Here is a 19,200-nt window from a genome sequence, read left to right as displayed (position 1 = left end):
GATTCAGTATATCTGGAGAGGAAGGTTTGATCTTTAAAAGCTCTATCACTGATTGAGTTATTCGCTAAGTTTCAGAATTCTGGTTCCACCACTATGGTTCAACAAAGAAATATTGAGGGTCTATTATATGAAAGACACTGTGCCAGCCAGTGGGGACTATTAACTTTGATGGAAAGTTAAACATGAGCCCTGTTTTGGGAGGGCTTCCAGCTTAATGAGAGAGAGAGAGATAAACACAGGACCCTTATGCCACGTTAATTCTCTAGATGTGTATTGAAACTCTCAACTTCCTTACTTCCTGTTCACTCTTTAACCCATTTTAATTTGGCTTCCACTCCCACTAGTTCCATTGAAGTAGGTTTTATTAAAATAATGAACAATGTCCATGTTATCAAACACAGGACAAGGATATTTATCTGTCCTCAGTTTTCTGAATAGCATTTCATATATTTGGCCATTCTAATTATTTGAAAAACTTTTCCTTTTTGCTGCTTTTAATGCTTTTCTTAGTTGATATTTCCCCTGGATCAATCATTGTACCTTCTAATCCATCCTGGATTACTTTTCTTCTTCTAATTAAGACTGGATTGCCTCTGGGATTTGTTTGGGTCTCTTTTTTCTCCGTTTATGATATTTCCTTATATGATCATGTCCAGTCTTAGGTCTTTAATCCCCAAAGATATGTTGATGACTTTCAAATGTATGTATCCTACTCAGACCTCTTTCTCTTAAGCTTCATTTCCACATATTAATTTGCCAACCTAACATCTCCTCTCAATTTTAATAGACATATGAAACGGAACATATACAACTGCTTTTTTTTTTTTTTCAAAAGAGGAATACTACATACCATGTCATTGAGTGAAACTGTTTGAAGAGATAAATTAAGGATAGTTTGAAGACATTCATTGTTGTCTCTTCTTTGAGCACATCTTATTCTGAAAGCAGAATATTTTTGGCTCAGGAATGGACTAAACTTTTAACACAGATACAGTTTATTAGTATAAGAACTATAGATTTTGGAACCCAGAAGCTCTAGATTCAAGTTCTGGCTCATTTATTTCTAGCTATGTGATTGGTAATTCACCTAACTCTTCTGATTGTCAGTCTCTTCACCTATAAAATGAGGATGAAGGGAGCTACCTAACAGGAATTTCAACATTTAGAAATATTGTTGCTCTTTTCTTACAAATAGAACTAACAGTGGCAAGCATACACAACTTTGGCCATTTTTGTAAGATTTACTGTAAGATTATCTAGCAAGTGATTACTGAAAATAGGACTTGAAAGTTGAATTTTCATAAGTTTTTGACTTACAGATAGTCAATGACTGTGATACAGATCTTGGTAGCTGAAAGAAATTGGGTATATTTTGCAACCATTACATCTAATAAATACCTAAAAATATTGCCATCCTTGTAAGGAAACTCATATCTCATTCACTGCTGTCTAGTCTACAGTTATAATAGAACCATTGTTTTCTCACTGTTTTTAAGATATTTTATAGGGCAACCCCCTAGCATTATCTTTATGCAGCTCCCTAACATTAGTTGCTTATTCAGTATATGAAATAGCATAAAATAGGACATGTCGGAAAATTTTTTTCAGTAGATTGCTGTAAAATCTTTGGTTTTGCTAGTTAAAAGTGCTTATGTAATAAGATAAAATTTTTACAGGTGGGTTCAGAGATAATGAAACCATGAGGTGTGAAATTTATATTCAGAGAATACCTTTTTGCTACCTGAAATATGCCACAGGGTGCATTCATTTTCTTTAGAAATGAAGACCATATTTTATAGTTCTGAAGTGCTTAATTTCAAATGACTTACTTAGTTAAGTTGACTCAGATTGGTAAAATGATTTTTTTTAATGTAGAAACAGAGTGAATTTTCGTCTTAAGCATAAAGTTAGAATTTTTACTGTGTAGAAAATGGGCTAAACTACGTTATTTGTGTGCAAAGTATGTTTGAATATTTGAAGAGCATGCATAGCATTCACATTATATATATTTTTTCCATACAGGTATTTCTTTCACCTGTGATTTTAATTATAGTACCATATATCAGTTCTCACTTTTTTAAAATGGTAATTGAAGGTAGTAATAAAAGAATCTAGTGAATTGTTACAGGAGGAAAAAAGGTTGAATCTGTTCCATTTCTAAAAATATCTGCAAGTCTTTTCAGTGAATGTACTTTTCAAGAAGCTACCTTCTTATCTTTTTTTTTTAATGTGCATCATTTCAGTTTGGGAAGAGTTTGAATTGCTCTGCTGTGTTAAAAAGTCTCTTTTCATAAACCAGTTATTTCTGTTCTTGTCATACCATTTAAGTTTGTAATAATAGGATATTGGTTCAATTAAATGTGTGATATGGGGAAACGGACTAAAACACAGGATATAAAGCTCTGGATAACTTCACAGAGTCAATATAAAAATAGTTAAAAATTAAAGAATTAAACAGTGTCATTTTCTAATTTTTTAATATAATGGTAACATACACATAACAGACTTTACCATCTCTCCCATTATTAAGTATACAATTTGATAGTTAAATATATTCATAATGTTGTGCTACCATCACCACCATCCATTTTCAAAACTCTTTTCATCTTGTAAAATGGAAACTCTGTACCCATTAAACAGTCACTCCCTATTCCCCTCTCCTTCCAGCCTCAGGACACAACCGTTCTCCTTTCTGTCTCTGTGATTTTGACTACTTTAAGTACTTTGTATAAGTGGATTCATATAGTTTTTGTCTTATTATGACTGGCTTATTTCATTTAGCATAATGTCTTCAAGGTTCATTCATGTTGTGGTGTATATCAGCTTTTTCTTCCTTCTTAAGAATGAAAAATATTCCATTGTATGTATTTACTACACTTTGCTTATCCATTCATCCATCATTGAACACTTAGGTTGCTTGCATACGTTAGCTATTGAGAGTAGTGCTGCTATGAGAATGGGTGTACAAATGGCTCTTCAAGACCCTTCTTTAATTTTGGGGGAGTATATACACAGATGGAATTGCTGGTTCACATGATAATTCTATGTTTAATTTTTTGAGAGCTGCTATGATGTTTTTCAAAGCAGACGTACCATTTTACATTCCCACCAAGGGTACTCAAGGGTTCCAATTTCTCTACATCTTGCCAACACTTGTTATTTTATGTTTGTTTTTTTTAGTAGCCATCTTAATGAGTATGAGGTGTTACCTCATTGTTTGATCTTCATTTTCCTAATGGTTAGTAATGTTAAGTGTCTTTTCATGTACTTATTGACCACTTGTATATCTTCTTTGGAGAAGTGTCTGTTCAAGTTCTTTGCCCACTTTTGAATCCAGTTGTTCTTTTGTTGAGTTTTAGGAGTTCCCCATATATCTGGATATTAATCTCACATCAGAAACATGATTTACAAATATTTTCTCCTGAAGTGAATCTCTTGTAGACAGTATATACTTGGATCATGTATTTTTATAGCTATTCTGCCAAACTCTGTCTTTTTTTTTTTTTTCTTTTTGCGGTATGCAGGCCTCTCACTGTTGTGGCCTCTCCCATTGTGGAGCACAGGCTCCGGACGCACAGGCTCAGCGGCCATGGCTCACGGGCCCAGCCATTACATGGCATGTGGGATCTTCCCGGACTGGGGCACGAACACGTGTACCCTGCATTGGCAGGCGGACTCTCAACCACTGCGCCACCAGGGAAGCCCCAAACTCTGTCTTTTGATTAGAGAGTTTATTTCATTTATACTTAATTACTGATAAAAAGGGAATTTTGTCATTTTGCTATTTGTTTTCCATATGTCTTATACCTTCATTATCTCTCATTTCCTGGATTACTGTTTTCTCTTTTGCTTAATTGGTTTTTTGGAGTGAAACATTTAAATTCCTTTCTCATTTCCATTTGTATATATTCTATAACTATTTCCTTTGTAGTAATCATGGAGATTACATTTAACATTCTAAAGTTATAACATTCTAATTTGAGTATATACCAATTTAACTTCAATAACATACAAAAACTCTGTTCCTTACACCTTCATCCTCAGTCCATTCAGTTGCTGATGACACAAAATTATATCCATATACATTGTGTGCCCCAAAATATAAACTAATGATTATTTAAATGTATTAGTCTCTTAAATTATGTGGAAAATAAAATGTGCAGTTACAAACCAAAGTTACAATCAATAATACTAGCTTTGAGATTAATGATTGTCTTTTAAATAAAATATCAGTGTCTTAAATCATGTAGAAAAAAATGGAGTTACCATCATTATAATAAAACTGACTTTTATAATTGCCTAAGTATTTACCTTTACTGACATCTTTATTTCTTCATGTGGCTTCAAGTTACTAGCTAGTGTCCTTTTATTCCAACCTGCAGGACTCCCTTTAGCATTTCTTGCAGAGCAGGCCTAATGATAATGAATAACCTCAGCTTTTATTTATCTGGTCATATGTTAATTTCTCCCTTAATTTCACCCACTGCCTTCTGGCCTCCAAAATCTCTGAGAAATTTGCTGGTAATCGTATTGAGGATCCCTTGTATATGACAAGTGCCTTTTCTCTTGCAGCCTTGAAGATTCTCTCTTTGACTTTAGACAGTTTGATTATGATGTGTCTCAGTGTGGGTTTCTCTAAGTTCATCTTACTTGAATGTTCATATACCAATCTTCTTGGGTATTTATATTCATGTCTTTCATCAAGTTTAGGAAATTTTCTGACATTATTTCTTCAAATATTCTTTCTGATCCTTTCTTTCTCTCTTCTCCTGAGATACTCACAGGCCTTTAAACTTTGTTCACTTTTCTTCAATCTTTTTTCTATCTGTTCTTCAGACTTAATAATTTCCATTGTCCTATCTTCAAGTTCACTGATTCTTTATTTTGTGTGCTCTTTGAATCTGTCTGGTAAATTTTTCGTTTTCATTATGTACTTCTCAGTTCCAGAATTTCTTTGTGGTTTCTTTTTAGGTTTTATTATACTTTCATTGTTATTTCCATTTTGTTCATCCATTGTTTTCTTGACTTTCTCCACACCTTTTTCCAGTTTTTTGAATGTCTTTCAAGCAGCTGTTTAAAATCTTTGACTAAATGTCTTGCCACCTCTTTTAAAGGATAGTTTCTGTTGATTTTTTTTTTTTCTCTTAGATGGGCCATACTTTCCTGTTTCTTGTATGCCATGTGATTCTTTTATTGAAAACTGGACATTTAAATATAATGATATGATAATTCTGGGAGTTAAATTCAGATTCTTCCCTTTACTACCAGTTTGCTCCATTTTTTTGTTGTTTTTGTTTTTATTTATTATTATCATTTTTATTGTTGTAGGCTGTCTCTGTGCCAGGGATCAACCTGCATTGTAAACCTAAGGTCTTTTCAGCTCTTTTCTGAGCCTGCTTTTTTCTCTAGGCAATGACTTTTCATTTCCCTGTGTATGTAGTGCTTTTGAATGCCCTTGTCGGTAATGTCTGGCTCCCAAAAAGAGAAAAATGAATTGGAGTGGGGGAATAAAAGACTGCTGGCCCTCTTTTTAACCCCTCTGGCAGACACTTCAGCCAGAGAGGGAGGGGCTTGCAAAAGTGGAGGGACGTGCAACAACAATGACTGCCAATATAAAATACAAAATTTAAAAAAAATTGAAAAATAAAAAAATATCTAATTTTGACTGGACAAAAAATGGCTGCTAGCCTCTTTTTCTACACCTCTAATATCAGAAGCAGCAATCAGTCATCAGAGCACAGATCCCTGAAATATGGAGGACAGGGTCCATTTTGCCCACAAGCTGTATGCTAGGTGCTCCTGAAATGGCTTACAGCTGCCAGCTACATAACTGAGGGGTGGAGGATGGGTGGCTGGTACTGTGGTAAGGCCTGACATTGACTGAAATTAACTGCAGTTCACACTCTTAAGTCTTCCTCTGGAAGTTGCAATCCTTCAATATATTCTAGAGTTCCAAAATAGTTTTGTCAGATAGAATCTAACCCTCCAATTGTTGTCTAAGTAGGGAAACAGATTCCTGATGCTTCCTACTTCATCATATGCCCAGAATTTCTGTAAATAGTGCCATTTTTATTAAGAAAAATACAGATTATTGATCTTTCAATATCTGATATTCTTTAAAAAGTACAAATAATTCTTATTAGAAGAACTGATTTGGACTTTCTATTCCCCAAAGACCAAATTTATATAAAAATATTTGTAAGCTATTCAGAGAAGATCTATGTTACAGCATAAAATGATTGTTTTAAAGATTAGCCTCTATTATGCTCCACATGGAGAAGTCAGATTATCTGTCCCTTAAGCAATGTTCATTTTCTTTTCTCCCACAGACTTTTGGAAAACATACAGCAAAGTCAGATGTTTAAGTGGCAGTACTATCAGTTTAAATGTGCTTTGGGTTTCTGGGTAACTTTACAAGAATTCCAAATGAAATGTGAATTCAAATGTCATTGGAGAGTTAGCGTGAGAAAAAGGACTTGTGCTACAATGAAGAATCCCTTCATGAGTTTGACTTAGCTCACATTGTGATGGCATGTCACATTCCAACATAAATGCCTCCCCTGAAATGGTAGAGATAGTCATTGATAATTTATCTACTTGGTCTATGATTTGCCCTTCTCATTTTAGGTCACTCTTTTATAATATATTGAGGGAAATTGAGGATTTAAAGGTATCTGCAATATAAAAATATTTCTTATATTACAATATGCTTTCAAGTATTAACGTAGAATCATTTAAATGATCTGTGTGGAGTTTTATCTCCTTCCAGTTATATCTTTCTATACTAATCATAAATAATTCTGTCTGTGATCTCAGCAATATCCTCTTTGAACTTGATTATCTATATTTAAAACAAAATGATGCTTGTCTGTAAAGTAGATAATTATGGTGGGTGAATTGGGAGTTAATAGTATAATGTACTTTGAACTCTGAGAACAAAATGCTAAGTAAGCAGTAGACACTGGGAGATACTGAACCCGTTAGTTTCTATATCTGGTCACAGTTTTAATATTACAGACCTAGGTAAATTAGTAAAGGTCTTTAATATATAAAGTCAATGACTCTGGCATTGTTGTTCTGTTAGGATCACTAGTCACTAAAATAGAAAAAATTCTAAGGTCTTAAAAAAATGAAAGGCTAGATAGAGATTTGTTCTGAACTCTGAATTTAAGACTATATCAAAGTGCGTATGTTATTGGAACTCAATTAATAGTATTCTAAAGTTAATGCAAAAATTGTCATTTAACATGTTTAGAAAATTTACTTCAACTTGGTTCGTTGTATATGGTAGATAATTATCCCAAAAGCAGATTTAAATTTTGGGAAAAAATGTGTAAATTCTTGAGTTAAACTACTCTTTAAATGGTATAGTTTAATTTATTGGGATTAATATTGTATCTACAAAAAACATGCAAAAATATTATTGAAAAACTTTTGTAAACTGGGCCTAGTTAATAAACATTTCTCAAACAAAAAGATTAAAACCTATTTGAGAGTTTTAATATACACATAAAATTTTGATAATAAAAATATCACTTGGTAATATAGAAATGTATTATAATAAATATATTGTCATATATTAAGCTTATAGATATCTTAGGGAGTTTGCCTTGAAAGTGAGAGCTGTGAATTTTGCCACAGTCATTACTAGCTTTAAGTCTTGGGAAAGTTACTTGCCCTGAGCCTCATTTCCATCAAAGGGTTTTCATCAATACTAAATGATATAATGCCAGTAAACTACTTATTACAATGCTTATTACTAATAAATGTTAATTATTATTATTTCAATTATTATAAACTTGAGAGTAACACACATATTATCTATAATTCAGAATAATATTTGCTAATTGCCATGACTTTGGTGTATATCCAGCACAACCTTTCAACAATTAGAGTTATTATTTTGATTTACTTCCTTAGAATGCTCATGAAGGGTTAGATAAGGTGAACTGAGGAAAGTATACCTCTGATTGAAAGGAAAAATAGAGTTCTAAAAACCCTATTTCCTGTCTACGAAGAAATTAATGTAGAACATATTCAGAAAATTTCTATTGAATGAGAAAAGACTGCTGGAAATACTTGTTATACAGAATTAATTCATGGAGGATATCTCAATGTAATTAATATTATCTAGGCAGATTTTATATATATATTCACACACACTCACACATGCATAAACACACACATATATATGCGATACCTTCATTTTAATAATATCCTCACTGAAATAGTAGCTAGTCTGTATGCTCAGATGAAGATGCCAAATGATATAGAAAATGCTAAGTTCATTTGGTCACAATTCTGCTAAATTTTCCTGCTGTCTAGTAGTATTGAACTTGTTCAACCTTTTTTCTTCTTGTGAAGGGTGAAATAAAGGAGAAATCTGATTTAATATTGTATCTACAAAAAACATGCAAAAATATTATTGAAAAACTTTTGTAAACTGGGCCTAGTTAATAAACATTTCTCAAACAAAAAGATTAAAACCTATTTGAGAGTTTTAATATACACATAAAATTTTGAAAAAATTTGACCTCCAGAGTGAAATTGCTGTCTTTTGCTAAGGCAAAAGACAATAAATTTTATGTGAAAACTCTTATGTTCAGGTTTTTACTATAATTCTTCAATTTTAAATACTTCATTGGCTTATAGTAAATGAATTTGTTATGCTGATTACCAGACTAGTACTCATTATCAAATATATACGTATCTGTTTGTATATATATTCTCTAGTATTACTAGTTATTGAATATATATCTAATATATTTAGTAGTACTAGTTATTGTCACACATATGTATACATGAATGACATAATGGATTATATAGGTAATATATATATGCACATACATGGAGTATGTGCTTGAAATGAAAAAAAAAAACAAAAAAGCATTATATGGAAGAAATAGTTCCAAACTTGAAACCAGAAAACCTAAATTCTTACTCCACCCCTTCTAACTCTTGGCTGTGTAATTTTGGTTAAATTACTTAAAATCTTTTCACTAAAATTTCTGAAAAATGAGAAAGTTTTTGTATACCATCCTTAAAATTTCAGCTATGAGTTATGAAATACACAATTGCTCTTTCTGTTATCATCTTATGAAGGCATCTTAATTCTGCTATGGTCTGATGCAAGATGTAATGGATTTCAGCTGTCCTGTCAGCAAATCACTTGTGAAGAAACAAAATGGCTGGCTTCGATGATTATCTCTGTGTTGAGGGAAGGTTGACAGGGTGGATGAATGGATGGATAAAGAGGAAAAAAGAGAAGAGGAAAAAATGCACAGAGAGAGATACCAAGAGAATCAACTCTGTTGCTTCAAAGAAAATTAAAGATTCAATGCATGTAGTACCTTTGAAAAGTTTATTCTTTTTAAAACTATGTATCATAGAGAATTTATATATATTAGGCAAAATTAAATAAGTAAAGAGTTTGAACTCTGAGAATAAAAAAGACTAGTTACTTTGATTTTATTTGCAGCTCTGAAATCTGATCATATGTTTTGGGGCAGTTGTTTCATACATGTCTTTTTAGATGATAAGGTTTTAAGCAGAAATTGTGCAAGGGTAATGTTCATGTGTTGATCCTTTCTTGTTTTCAATTTTTAGAATTATTTATTTTAAAAGATATTTGGTATGTTAGTTATATAAAATGAGATATGCAGACCTTCGAGTAATTTTGTCAACTCTGTATGTGGAAAAGTTCTTTTTATAGAAGTGCTGGATCTGGTGGACCCCGACTAGGTCCTTCCCTTGCCGTGTGTTGCTTGTGCCAATCGAATGAGACCAGATTTGGCAAAGCAGAGCAGAAACTTTATGCCTTGATCAAGGAATGGGGAAGGGAAGTGGGAAAGTTTTAAGGGTTAAGAGATGGGTGTGCCATCAGAACCCGGGGAAAGTGGCAGTAAGTTCCAGAAAAAGCCAAAACATGCACAGTCCTATGGGCTCTTTTGTGCAGGACATTAATTGTGCTAGCAAAGTGCAAGTCCTCCCTTTCAGAGGAGATCCTAGCATGGTAATGAAGCAAAGGCAACTTTCAGATGTTTTGGGTCTCATCTGTACAGGTGCTGCCCTGGTGGTCAGGCTGGAACCAGTTCAGGGCAGTGGACTGTCACCATCTTGGACCTTTCTGCTCAAGCTGTTTCTGTGGTCTGGCTTATGTGGCTTCTGCCTTAGTTTTTGTTAAGCAGGCACAGCTGTGGGCATAGACTAACAGACCGTGGTATGGAAAGAAAGAAAGTAGGTTAACCTCTGTACAGGTATGGGTCTCTTTCTGGTGACCCTTCAAGATGTGTATCCAAATCTTTCTCAATATTTTTAGAGGAAAATTCTGAGCTAGGTGAAGACATTTTCTTTCTTTCACTACCTTCCCAGCTAAACAATGTTTCCTCTACTTTCCTCTTATCTTATGTATAAGATAAAGATGAATTTAAATATTCAAACTAAAACTATAAGTATATGATTAATACTTTGCTGAATAATTTGGGAGTCATGATAATACCTGTGATAATAAATTCACATACAGGTACATTTGCAATTCTACTTTTGTTCTAATTTAGAATTAGTTGTAACTTACATTTTTATTCCTATATTTGAATTTAGGTATCGTATTTTACAAGATCATGCCTAACTAATATAAGGAAAGTTTAAACTATTCCTGTTTCTTGAGTATCTAATATATTCAGGCTCTGTTATAGACACTAACAAAGATAGGTTCTATGGCCCAGGAAATTATATTTTGCTAAGGAGACAAGGCATATATCCATGGTGGAGACAACACCATGAATAAAGACATGAAGGTATAAAAGCTTAAAATGTTTTTGAGAGTTATGGATGTGGTCAGGTTAGTAACTTCTTTATTTTTAAAAAATTTATTTTTTGGTTGCATACGGTCTTCGTTGCTGTGCACAGGCATTCTCTAGTTGTGGCGAGGGGGGGCTACACTTTGTTGCAGTGCACGGGCTTCTTATTGCGGTGGCTTCTCTTGTCATGGAGCACAGGCTCTAGGTGTGTGGGCTTCAGTAGTTGCGGTGTGTGGGCTCAGTAGTTGTGGCGCACGGGCTTAATTGTTCTGCAGCACGTGGTATCTTCCCAGACCAGGGATCGAACCCATGTCCCCTGCATTGGCAGGTGGATTCTTAATCACTGCACCACCAGGGAAGTCCCAGGTTAGTAACTTCCTACAAATGTTTGTTTTCAACAGGCATATTTACAAATGCAAATTTTAGAAAATGATTTTATTAACCTGTACATATGACCCTTTACAATAGTTAAAAAATTAAGACTTCAACATTTTTAATGCCACTATAAACTATAATTAATTACTTTCTAAGACATAAGTAGACAAGGATGATATATTTTGTATTTAAAAACTTGTATGTAGTGCTCGCTTCAGCAGCACATATACTAAAATTGGAACGATACAGAGAAGATGAGCATGGCCCCTGCGCAAGGATGACACGCAAATTCGTGAAGTGTTCCATATTTTTCAACAAACATGTGAAAGAATGCTCAACATCATTAATCATTAGAGAAATGCAAATCAAAACTACAATGAGCTGTCATCTCACCCCGGTCAGAATGGCCATCATCAAAAAATCTACAAACAATAAATGCTGGAGAGGGTGTGGAGAAAAGGGAACCCTCTTGCACTGTTGGTGGGAATATAAATTGATACAGCCACTATGGAGAACAGTATGGAGGTTCCTTAAAAAAGTAAAAATAGAACTACCATATGACCCAGCAATCCCACTACTGGGCATATACTCTGAGAAAACCATAATTCAAAAAGAGTCATGTACCACAATGTTCATTGCAGCTCTATTTACAAGAGACAGGACATGAAAGCAACCTAAGTGTCCATCAACAGATAAATGGATAAAGAAGATGTGGCACATATATACAAGGGAATATTACTCAGCCATAAAAAGAAACGAAATTGAGTTATTTGTAGTGAGGTGGATGGACCTAGAATCTGTTATACAGTGTGAAGTAAGTCAGAAAGAGAAAAACAAATACCGTATTGTAACACATATATATGGAATCAAAAAAAAAATGGTCATTAAGAACCTAGGGGCAAGATGGGAATAAAGACACAGACCTACTAGAGAATGGACTTGAGGATACGGGGAGGGGGAAGGGTAAGCTGGGACAAAGTGAGAGAGTGGCATGGACATATATACACTACCAAATATAAAATAGCTAGCTAGTGGGAAGCAGCTGCATAGCACCGGGAGATCAGCTCAGTGCTTTGTGACCACCTAGAGGGGTGGGATAGGGAGGGTGGGAGGGAGGGAGATGCAAGAGGGAAAAGGTATGGGGATACATGTATATGTATAACTGATTCACTTTGTTATAAAGCAGAAACTAAGACACCATTGTAAAGCAATTATACTCCAATAAAGATGTTTAAAAAAAAAACTTGTATGTAGACTCACCTGAATATGTCACTCTCTTTGTGTCAGGATAAGTGAAGCCTTTTTTCCCTCCCATGGATGGAGCAGATCATAAGTCCCAAATAGTGGAAATGACTAATTAAAAATTGCTCGAACGGGAATATTTAGGAGGTGTTTGTTCTCTGCCTGTTTTCTTGGTTATTCTTCCCTCCAGTTTGGCCAATGCAAAGTGTAAATAGAGTATAATTTGTTGATCAAACACTGTGTGTGTGTGTGTGAGTGAGTGTGTAAGTGGCGGAAGAATTATTTCATCTTGACAATAAGTTGGATCTGGTTTTCACCTCCAGGTTATAAAAACAGTTAAAATGTGCTAATAAAAATAGCTGGGAAAGAAATAGATGCTGTGTCATCATGTAAGCTATATAGCTATGTATGTTGCATTTGAGAAACTTTAGTTTCAAAAAGTAAATCTAGGATATTTGAAGTTAAATTAGACTGCTAATATGTGTGTGTGTTAATACAAAGGATAAAGAGATGACATTGCAATACTATTGGAAGTGCATGCCATAAGAAAGAACTGTCTTTCCTGAGATTCTTCATGTGGAACTTACGAGGTTGTTTTCAGAATACTTGTGTTTGATACAAAATGCTTCATTTAACAGTACTTTTGTGGTAAAAAGCCAAATTTAAGATGAGAGTTTATAGCTGAAGGAAAAAGTAAATAAATAAATAAGTGTATTTGAAATGTTGGCTAGGATTTCTTGTTCTTTGGTTTATGCTGCTTGTGTGCAGTAAGATGAATCATTTCTTTTGTGTACTTCTTTGCTGTTTGCAGAAAGATGAACTGCTTTCAGTATGTCTTAATTCAGCACAGAATTGACTAATTTCTTATCATTTTGGCAGGTTTCTGCCATTTATTAAGCCAGGTTTAATGTTTAAAGCAATTTTAAGTGTTCTGTCAGGTAATAGTAAAATGCTTCCATTAAAAATGCATTAGCAGTACTCAGCAGAAGTCAGTAACATCACCTGCTATAAAAAAAGTTTGATTAGAAACTTTTCCAAAAGACCCATTTAGAATCCATGACAAGCTGAAACATCTCTATATAAATATACATCACTTCTTTGAGAATAGACATTTAGATTATCTGGTTTAAAACAAGTTGATTATTTTCGCTCCAGTTATAGCACATTTATATCACACTTCCTAAAAAGCTGCTAAAGAAATTTTTATATCCCAGTCTGATAATATTAGATTTCAGTGTAAGGATTAACTTAGAGTCTCATAAATATTATCACAAATTAAAATGAGTCTTCAAGAATGTGAATTAAAATTATCAAGATAAATCTAAAATTTATTGCCTAAATATTAGTTTATAAAGTATATTTCTAATTCAGAGGTGACAGGATAGGGCAGAAATTAATGTCTATTACATATGTTGATTACATCAATAAAGTATTAATAGTCTGGGTATTAGCTATATAATAGTGTAATTAAGAAATAATTTATTTATCAATTTAAAAAATTTCTTCACCCTTTTCTCGTGTTCTTAGCCATGGCAGGTATTCACATACATAGGAAACATAAAGGAAGGATTTAAAAAGGCTGGTCAAAGTAGTCAGTGAATCCATGCAAACATAGAAGAGCAGTGGTAAGAGAAAGCCAACCTGACACAGTAAGCCTATTAGACGCTCTGCCTTCTCTAGCAAAAAGTAATCATTTCTTGCTTTCCCATGGTGAAGCCACATAGGGTGGAGAGGTCAAAAGGAACTTGCCACAGTTGTTAGAAATGGACATAGATTCATCCTTGCTTTATCATGAACTGACTCTAATAATGCATGTTTAATATCATAATTATCTTTCGCTAGAAGACTTGGGGCTTCAGCTAAAGAATTATTAAATCAACAAAATTGATAGATGTAAAGTGTGTCTGCTTCTGTTTATACATATATGTGTATTTGTGTGTATGTGTAAACATATATATGACTACTTGTGTCTGCACATATAGTGCGTTTATCTTTTCATATGTGTGTATAATACCCGTATTATATGTGGAAAATCATTTTTATATACACATAATTTTATTTCTTCACACACTGTAATGAATATAGTCAAGAAATATGTGTTATGTGTATATGGATGTGTATGTGGATATGTACATATACAGTTATTCCTTTATCATGTTATTGACCCTGAGGTATATGTCTCTTTTTGTCAACAGGGTCTTCATTAGGTTTATTCAAAAACACAAAGAGTACATTGTCCCAATTATTTATGATTAAAAAGTAAATAATTAAAAAATGTGTGCTTGCTTAGAACTGGAAGAGTCAGAATGAATGCAAATAAAGTATGCATGGCCAGATAGGAAAGAAACTCCAGATATGCTGTAAAGTCAGAATCCCTGTTAGAACACTTTTATGTCTTTTGGGTGCAATCCTGGAAGGCAGTATCCCATAGTGATGTAAAGCAAGGACGTTGGAGTAAGGAGGCAAAAGCTCTGGCCCTTATTGTGGAACCTTAGGCATATTTCTTGCATGGAATCCTAATTTTTAAAACTGTATGTGTGTGTAGTAGTGTACATATCACATAGTTATTTTAAGGATTAAATTAAATACTGTAATATGAAGAAAATAGTAGAACATGTTAAGCTTTGTTTGGATTATATTACAGTATTCAAAAAAAGAAAACACTAGCATGTATTGAGACATATTTAGTTACCACAATTTACTTACATTTCACAGGCATAGTATCATTTAATACAGTTAATGATCCTTACAGATGGATATTATTTTTACTATTAGATATTACAGATGATGAATGTGGAGTTTAGAATTTGAATCCCTTGCTCAAGGTCATATACTTAACAAATGTCAGAGTTAGGATTTGAAATCAGTTTACTCTTAGAACTGGGATGTTTAATCAATACACTGACAAACACACAGTCAAATAAAAGTTAGCCACAACTCTTATCATCATCATTATTACATATGAAGGAAAAATGCCATAATTATTCACTAGAACTTATGTTCTTCAGGAAATATGTCTCCATTACTTCTGCTCAGAGATTTGTATGTCTCTAAATTTTCAATAAATATTATGGAATTTACTATTGTAAAAGATACTGAAACTCTTGTTCAAAAAAAAAAAGAAAGAGGGAAATAAAAAGAGAAAAAGTAAATTAAGATCATTGTAGAAATTTGATTCCTATTTATGAATGGACTCTCAGAAAATTTCCTGATTTTTCTCCTGTTCAGAAAAAAAAATTCTACAAGTTATGAATTCTTAAAGATCTCATGGCATGAGACATTCAGTGTATTTAACCACTTTGTCCTGCAGAGGCTTTTTGTATTTATTATAATGTCTTCCCGATACTCTTCCAGCAAAACACTTTGATGTACTATTCATCATTTCCATTTGGGAGAACTAACTACATTCCTGCTTAGCTCTCACACTGCTTCCAGTACAATGTGTTTCAGTAATGAAGTGTGTGCTTTAATTGAAAGTGTACGTTTTTCAATTCATAAGTCTCTTTGGTGTAATTCTGGAGGGCATGACAGAATATTTATGTTATTGTTTAATGGTGATACTCACTTCTTTCTAGGAGCAATTTTTGATGAATCTGCCAAAAAGGATGATGAGGTGTTTCGCACAGCAGTTGGCGACCTCAACCAGAATGAGGAGATCTTACAGACTGAGAAAATCACATTTTCGGTGACATTTGTTGATGGTAACAACCCTTTTCAAGCAGTTCAAGAAGGTAAGGTCCATCAGCACTCCACTTTTTATTTTGTTTGTTTCTTTGGTTCAATTCAAATGGCAATGAAATTTAAAATTTTAAATGCCGTTAAACATGGGCATCATTTTTGCATCTTTGCTGCATTGCTTTTCTTTTAGAGTATTTGGTAAATTTTAATCCTGTATTCCACTTCTGAAAGGGCAGAGTGTGGAAAGTTATTGTTTTAATTGAAATATAATATGAAAATGGTCATAAATATTTGTAATAAAAACTTTACAACATTTTATGACTTCAGTATAAATGAAGCATTCCTTAAAAATACGACTTTCAATCTGAATTTTTACTTTTGTCTTCTTTGAGATAAGATAAGGTAAGAAAGGAATTTTTGTACTTACTTAAATTTACTTAAAATAAATTTATTTACTTCCTTTGCGAAGGAAGTTTTCCTTCTCAAAAGTTTTCCTTTTGAGAAGGAAAACTTTCAGACACTACGTACAAATGAAAGATTTTGTGCTGGGATCCTAACATACTGACCTAGGCTATAAATTTTTTACTCTCTACAATGTGCCAAATATTAAAGCACTTTTCTCCATTCTCTCTATATACTTGAGTGAATTAAAAGTTTTCATAGGTACAAAGTCATACAAATACAAATTATTTTTATTATACTGGAAAGATCATTTATATGAACAAAGGTTTTGATTGAAAGATCATACACTAATAAAATTCTAGTTTTGATGCTATTATTCTAATGAAATATTTAGCCTTTTGATTGGCAAAGTAATCATTGTCCATGAAAGTATTTTTTGTTAATCTGTTTTATATTTTATTGTGATAATATTTAGACTAAAGATACTAATACAAAATTAATTTAGTTAAATGGAACATTTCTTTTATTAAAAACTTAAAGAGGATTTGGCAGAAGAAAATATGGACAAGATATTAAATGGAGTAAAGTTTGGCAGGAAACTTTTTAAAGAAAAGTATTGAAGGGGTAAGGAAGATAAATGTTTTTAATTTAATGTATCTGCATGATATACAGGTAACCTTTTTTGGAATGTGTTTTTGATCAGTGGCATTGGCTACTATCAAAGCTTATTTATGCTTATTTCTGTCAGTAAGGGAATGGTTAGAATGATTAGTGATCTAATGGATTTTCCTTCTTATTAATTTGATGGAGTGAAAAAATATTATTTTAATAAAATGAACAGAAATGTTTTAAGTAAAAGTTGTTTTTCAATAAAATACGTTCATATTAATATGATGGAATTTTAATTTTAATGTGGATTTTCCTTCTTATTAATTTGATGGAGTGAAAAAATATTATTTTAATAAAATGAACAGAAATGTTTTAAGTAAAAGTTGTTTTTCAATAAAATACGTTGTTCATATTAATATGATGGAATTTTAATTTTAATAAGTAAACATCAATTTAAAAAATCAGATTAATAGAAGCACCCAGTTATTTTCTTACATTTTAAATCAGAATTATCCGGGGAATTTGTAACTTTAAATCATGGCTATGTTGATAAATTTTCTATAGAAATGTTTAAAAGCTGTCTAAATTAATGTTAGAATTCATAAAGCAGTCTGCAAAAATAATAAAGTAGAAATTGTGGAAAATACCCAATAATGTAAAAGAATATATACACTAAGAAGTATATATTATTCTTTAAAAGAAGTATCTATGATATTTCTTTTTCAACTATTAGTTTTATTGACTGGAATGAGAGCAGGAAAAAATTAGGACCGACTTACTTTTGTGACTGTCTTCTTATTAACTACATATTAATAATTGTAAATTAACTTTGAAGACGTGCTAAAATATTCATGCTTTTAAAAAATCCACTTTGACTGAAAAAATGTGGATAAAGCAATGGAAAATAAATACAATGAGCAGAAGGGAATTAGAAAGATGAATAAATATGCCCCTCACACCTTTTTAGAGACTACAATTTGAAAAACAAAGACAATTTTTAAAGTACCACAGTTAATCTGTTTACATATTGCTTTGTGTAGCCATTCTGCTGCCAGCTAAATTCTGGAAACAAAAATATCTCTCAAAAGAACTATTGTGACTTGAAAGAATTTGTGGACTGAAAGAAAATTGAGAGAGTAAATAAGTTTTATGTTTCCAAGGTAGAGACAGCTAGATATTTGTCAAGAAAGAATGAAGAGCTTGACAATTTGCCTGATGGGTTTTGATACTAACAGGATGTTCTGGACCAGTTATTTTGATGGTCTGCTCTGGCTAATGAACCTGAAATAAGTTCTAGGAAACTCTGGAGCTAATTTGTTTCTCCATTCAGTATCAAGAAAGATCTCAGCTAATGTTAGAAGTAAAAATACTTCTTTCTAGAGCTCTTATTGTAATTGATTAGTTTGCAAAAATAAGGGAAAATATTCAACTGAAAGAGAACAAAAAAGTATTCTGGAATATTTTCTTAAATGTTTTGAGGAAGTATTTTAGAAGAAAACTTCAACTGAACCATCAAAGATGGCCAACTTTTCTATCATCATATCTTGGCTGCAATACCATTAAAATCTATAATAGAGGTCCTTAAATCAGCTTATTTGTTTTTTACATTGTAAAGATGGACACGAGATTCAGTGATATCATTATTACCAATTGTTTATGCATTGGCATTCCTGATGAACATCTAAAAATTCATGGTTTTGAGCATGGTTTTGCTGTGATATATACTATTTATGTTCGTGGGTTTTAGATGGCATGGATCAGTAGAAAAATACCGATCTAGTTGATCAGCAGCAGTTGCATTGTATAATCCACTCAGTTCATATTCATCCTTGGTTTTCCTCATCTATAAATAGTGAAGAAATTAGAACACAAATGATGTATTTTTAAGGTGAATTTCATCTCTATAGATGAGATGTTACACAAATCTTTAGAACAAATTTCCAGATTTAGATTCTTAAAGGATTATAGAAATTATAATTATTCAGTTTCTCTTTAGAGAAGTCTTCACATTGCTGAAATTGCCTCCTAGTTTTTTCTGTGGCTGACTTCAAAATTGATTAAAGGATATATGGTAGCTGTCCTTTGTTCTGCTACC

General features: G+C 32.7%; 1 protein-coding gene and 1 non-coding gene across 3 annotated transcripts in view; both read left to right on the top strand.

Moving 5' to 3' along the window:
* The window catches only part of GRID2 (glutamate ionotropic receptor delta type subunit 2), a 1,308,561-nt gene that overhangs the window by 235,656 nt on the left and 1,053,705 nt on the right, over positions 1–19,200 (top strand). For both annotated transcript variants that reach the window (XM_024736087.1, XM_024736086.1), the window contains exon 2: positions 15,992–16,147. In XM_024736087.1, the coding sequence (XP_024591855.1) occupies positions 15,992–16,147 (156 nt within the window). The remainder of the gene's footprint in view (positions 1–15,991; positions 16,148–19,200) is intronic.
* On the top strand, positions 11,380–11,486 carry LOC112393846 (U6 spliceosomal RNA). The gene has a single exon (XR_003002035.1). It is a non-coding gene; the product is annotated as a U6 spliceosomal RNA (small nuclear RNA).

The sequence above is a fragment of the Neophocaena asiaeorientalis genome, unplaced genomic scaffold (genome assembly GCF_003031525.2).
Source record: "Neophocaena asiaeorientalis asiaeorientalis breed wild unplaced genomic scaffold, Neophocaena_asiaeorientalis_V1.1 scaffold7, whole genome shotgun sequence".
NCBI lineage: Eukaryota > Metazoa > Chordata > Mammalia > Artiodactyla > Phocoenidae > Neophocaena > Neophocaena asiaeorientalis.
Note: the sequence above shows the minus strand (reverse complement) of the source record. Positions and strands in the feature narration are given on the sequence as shown.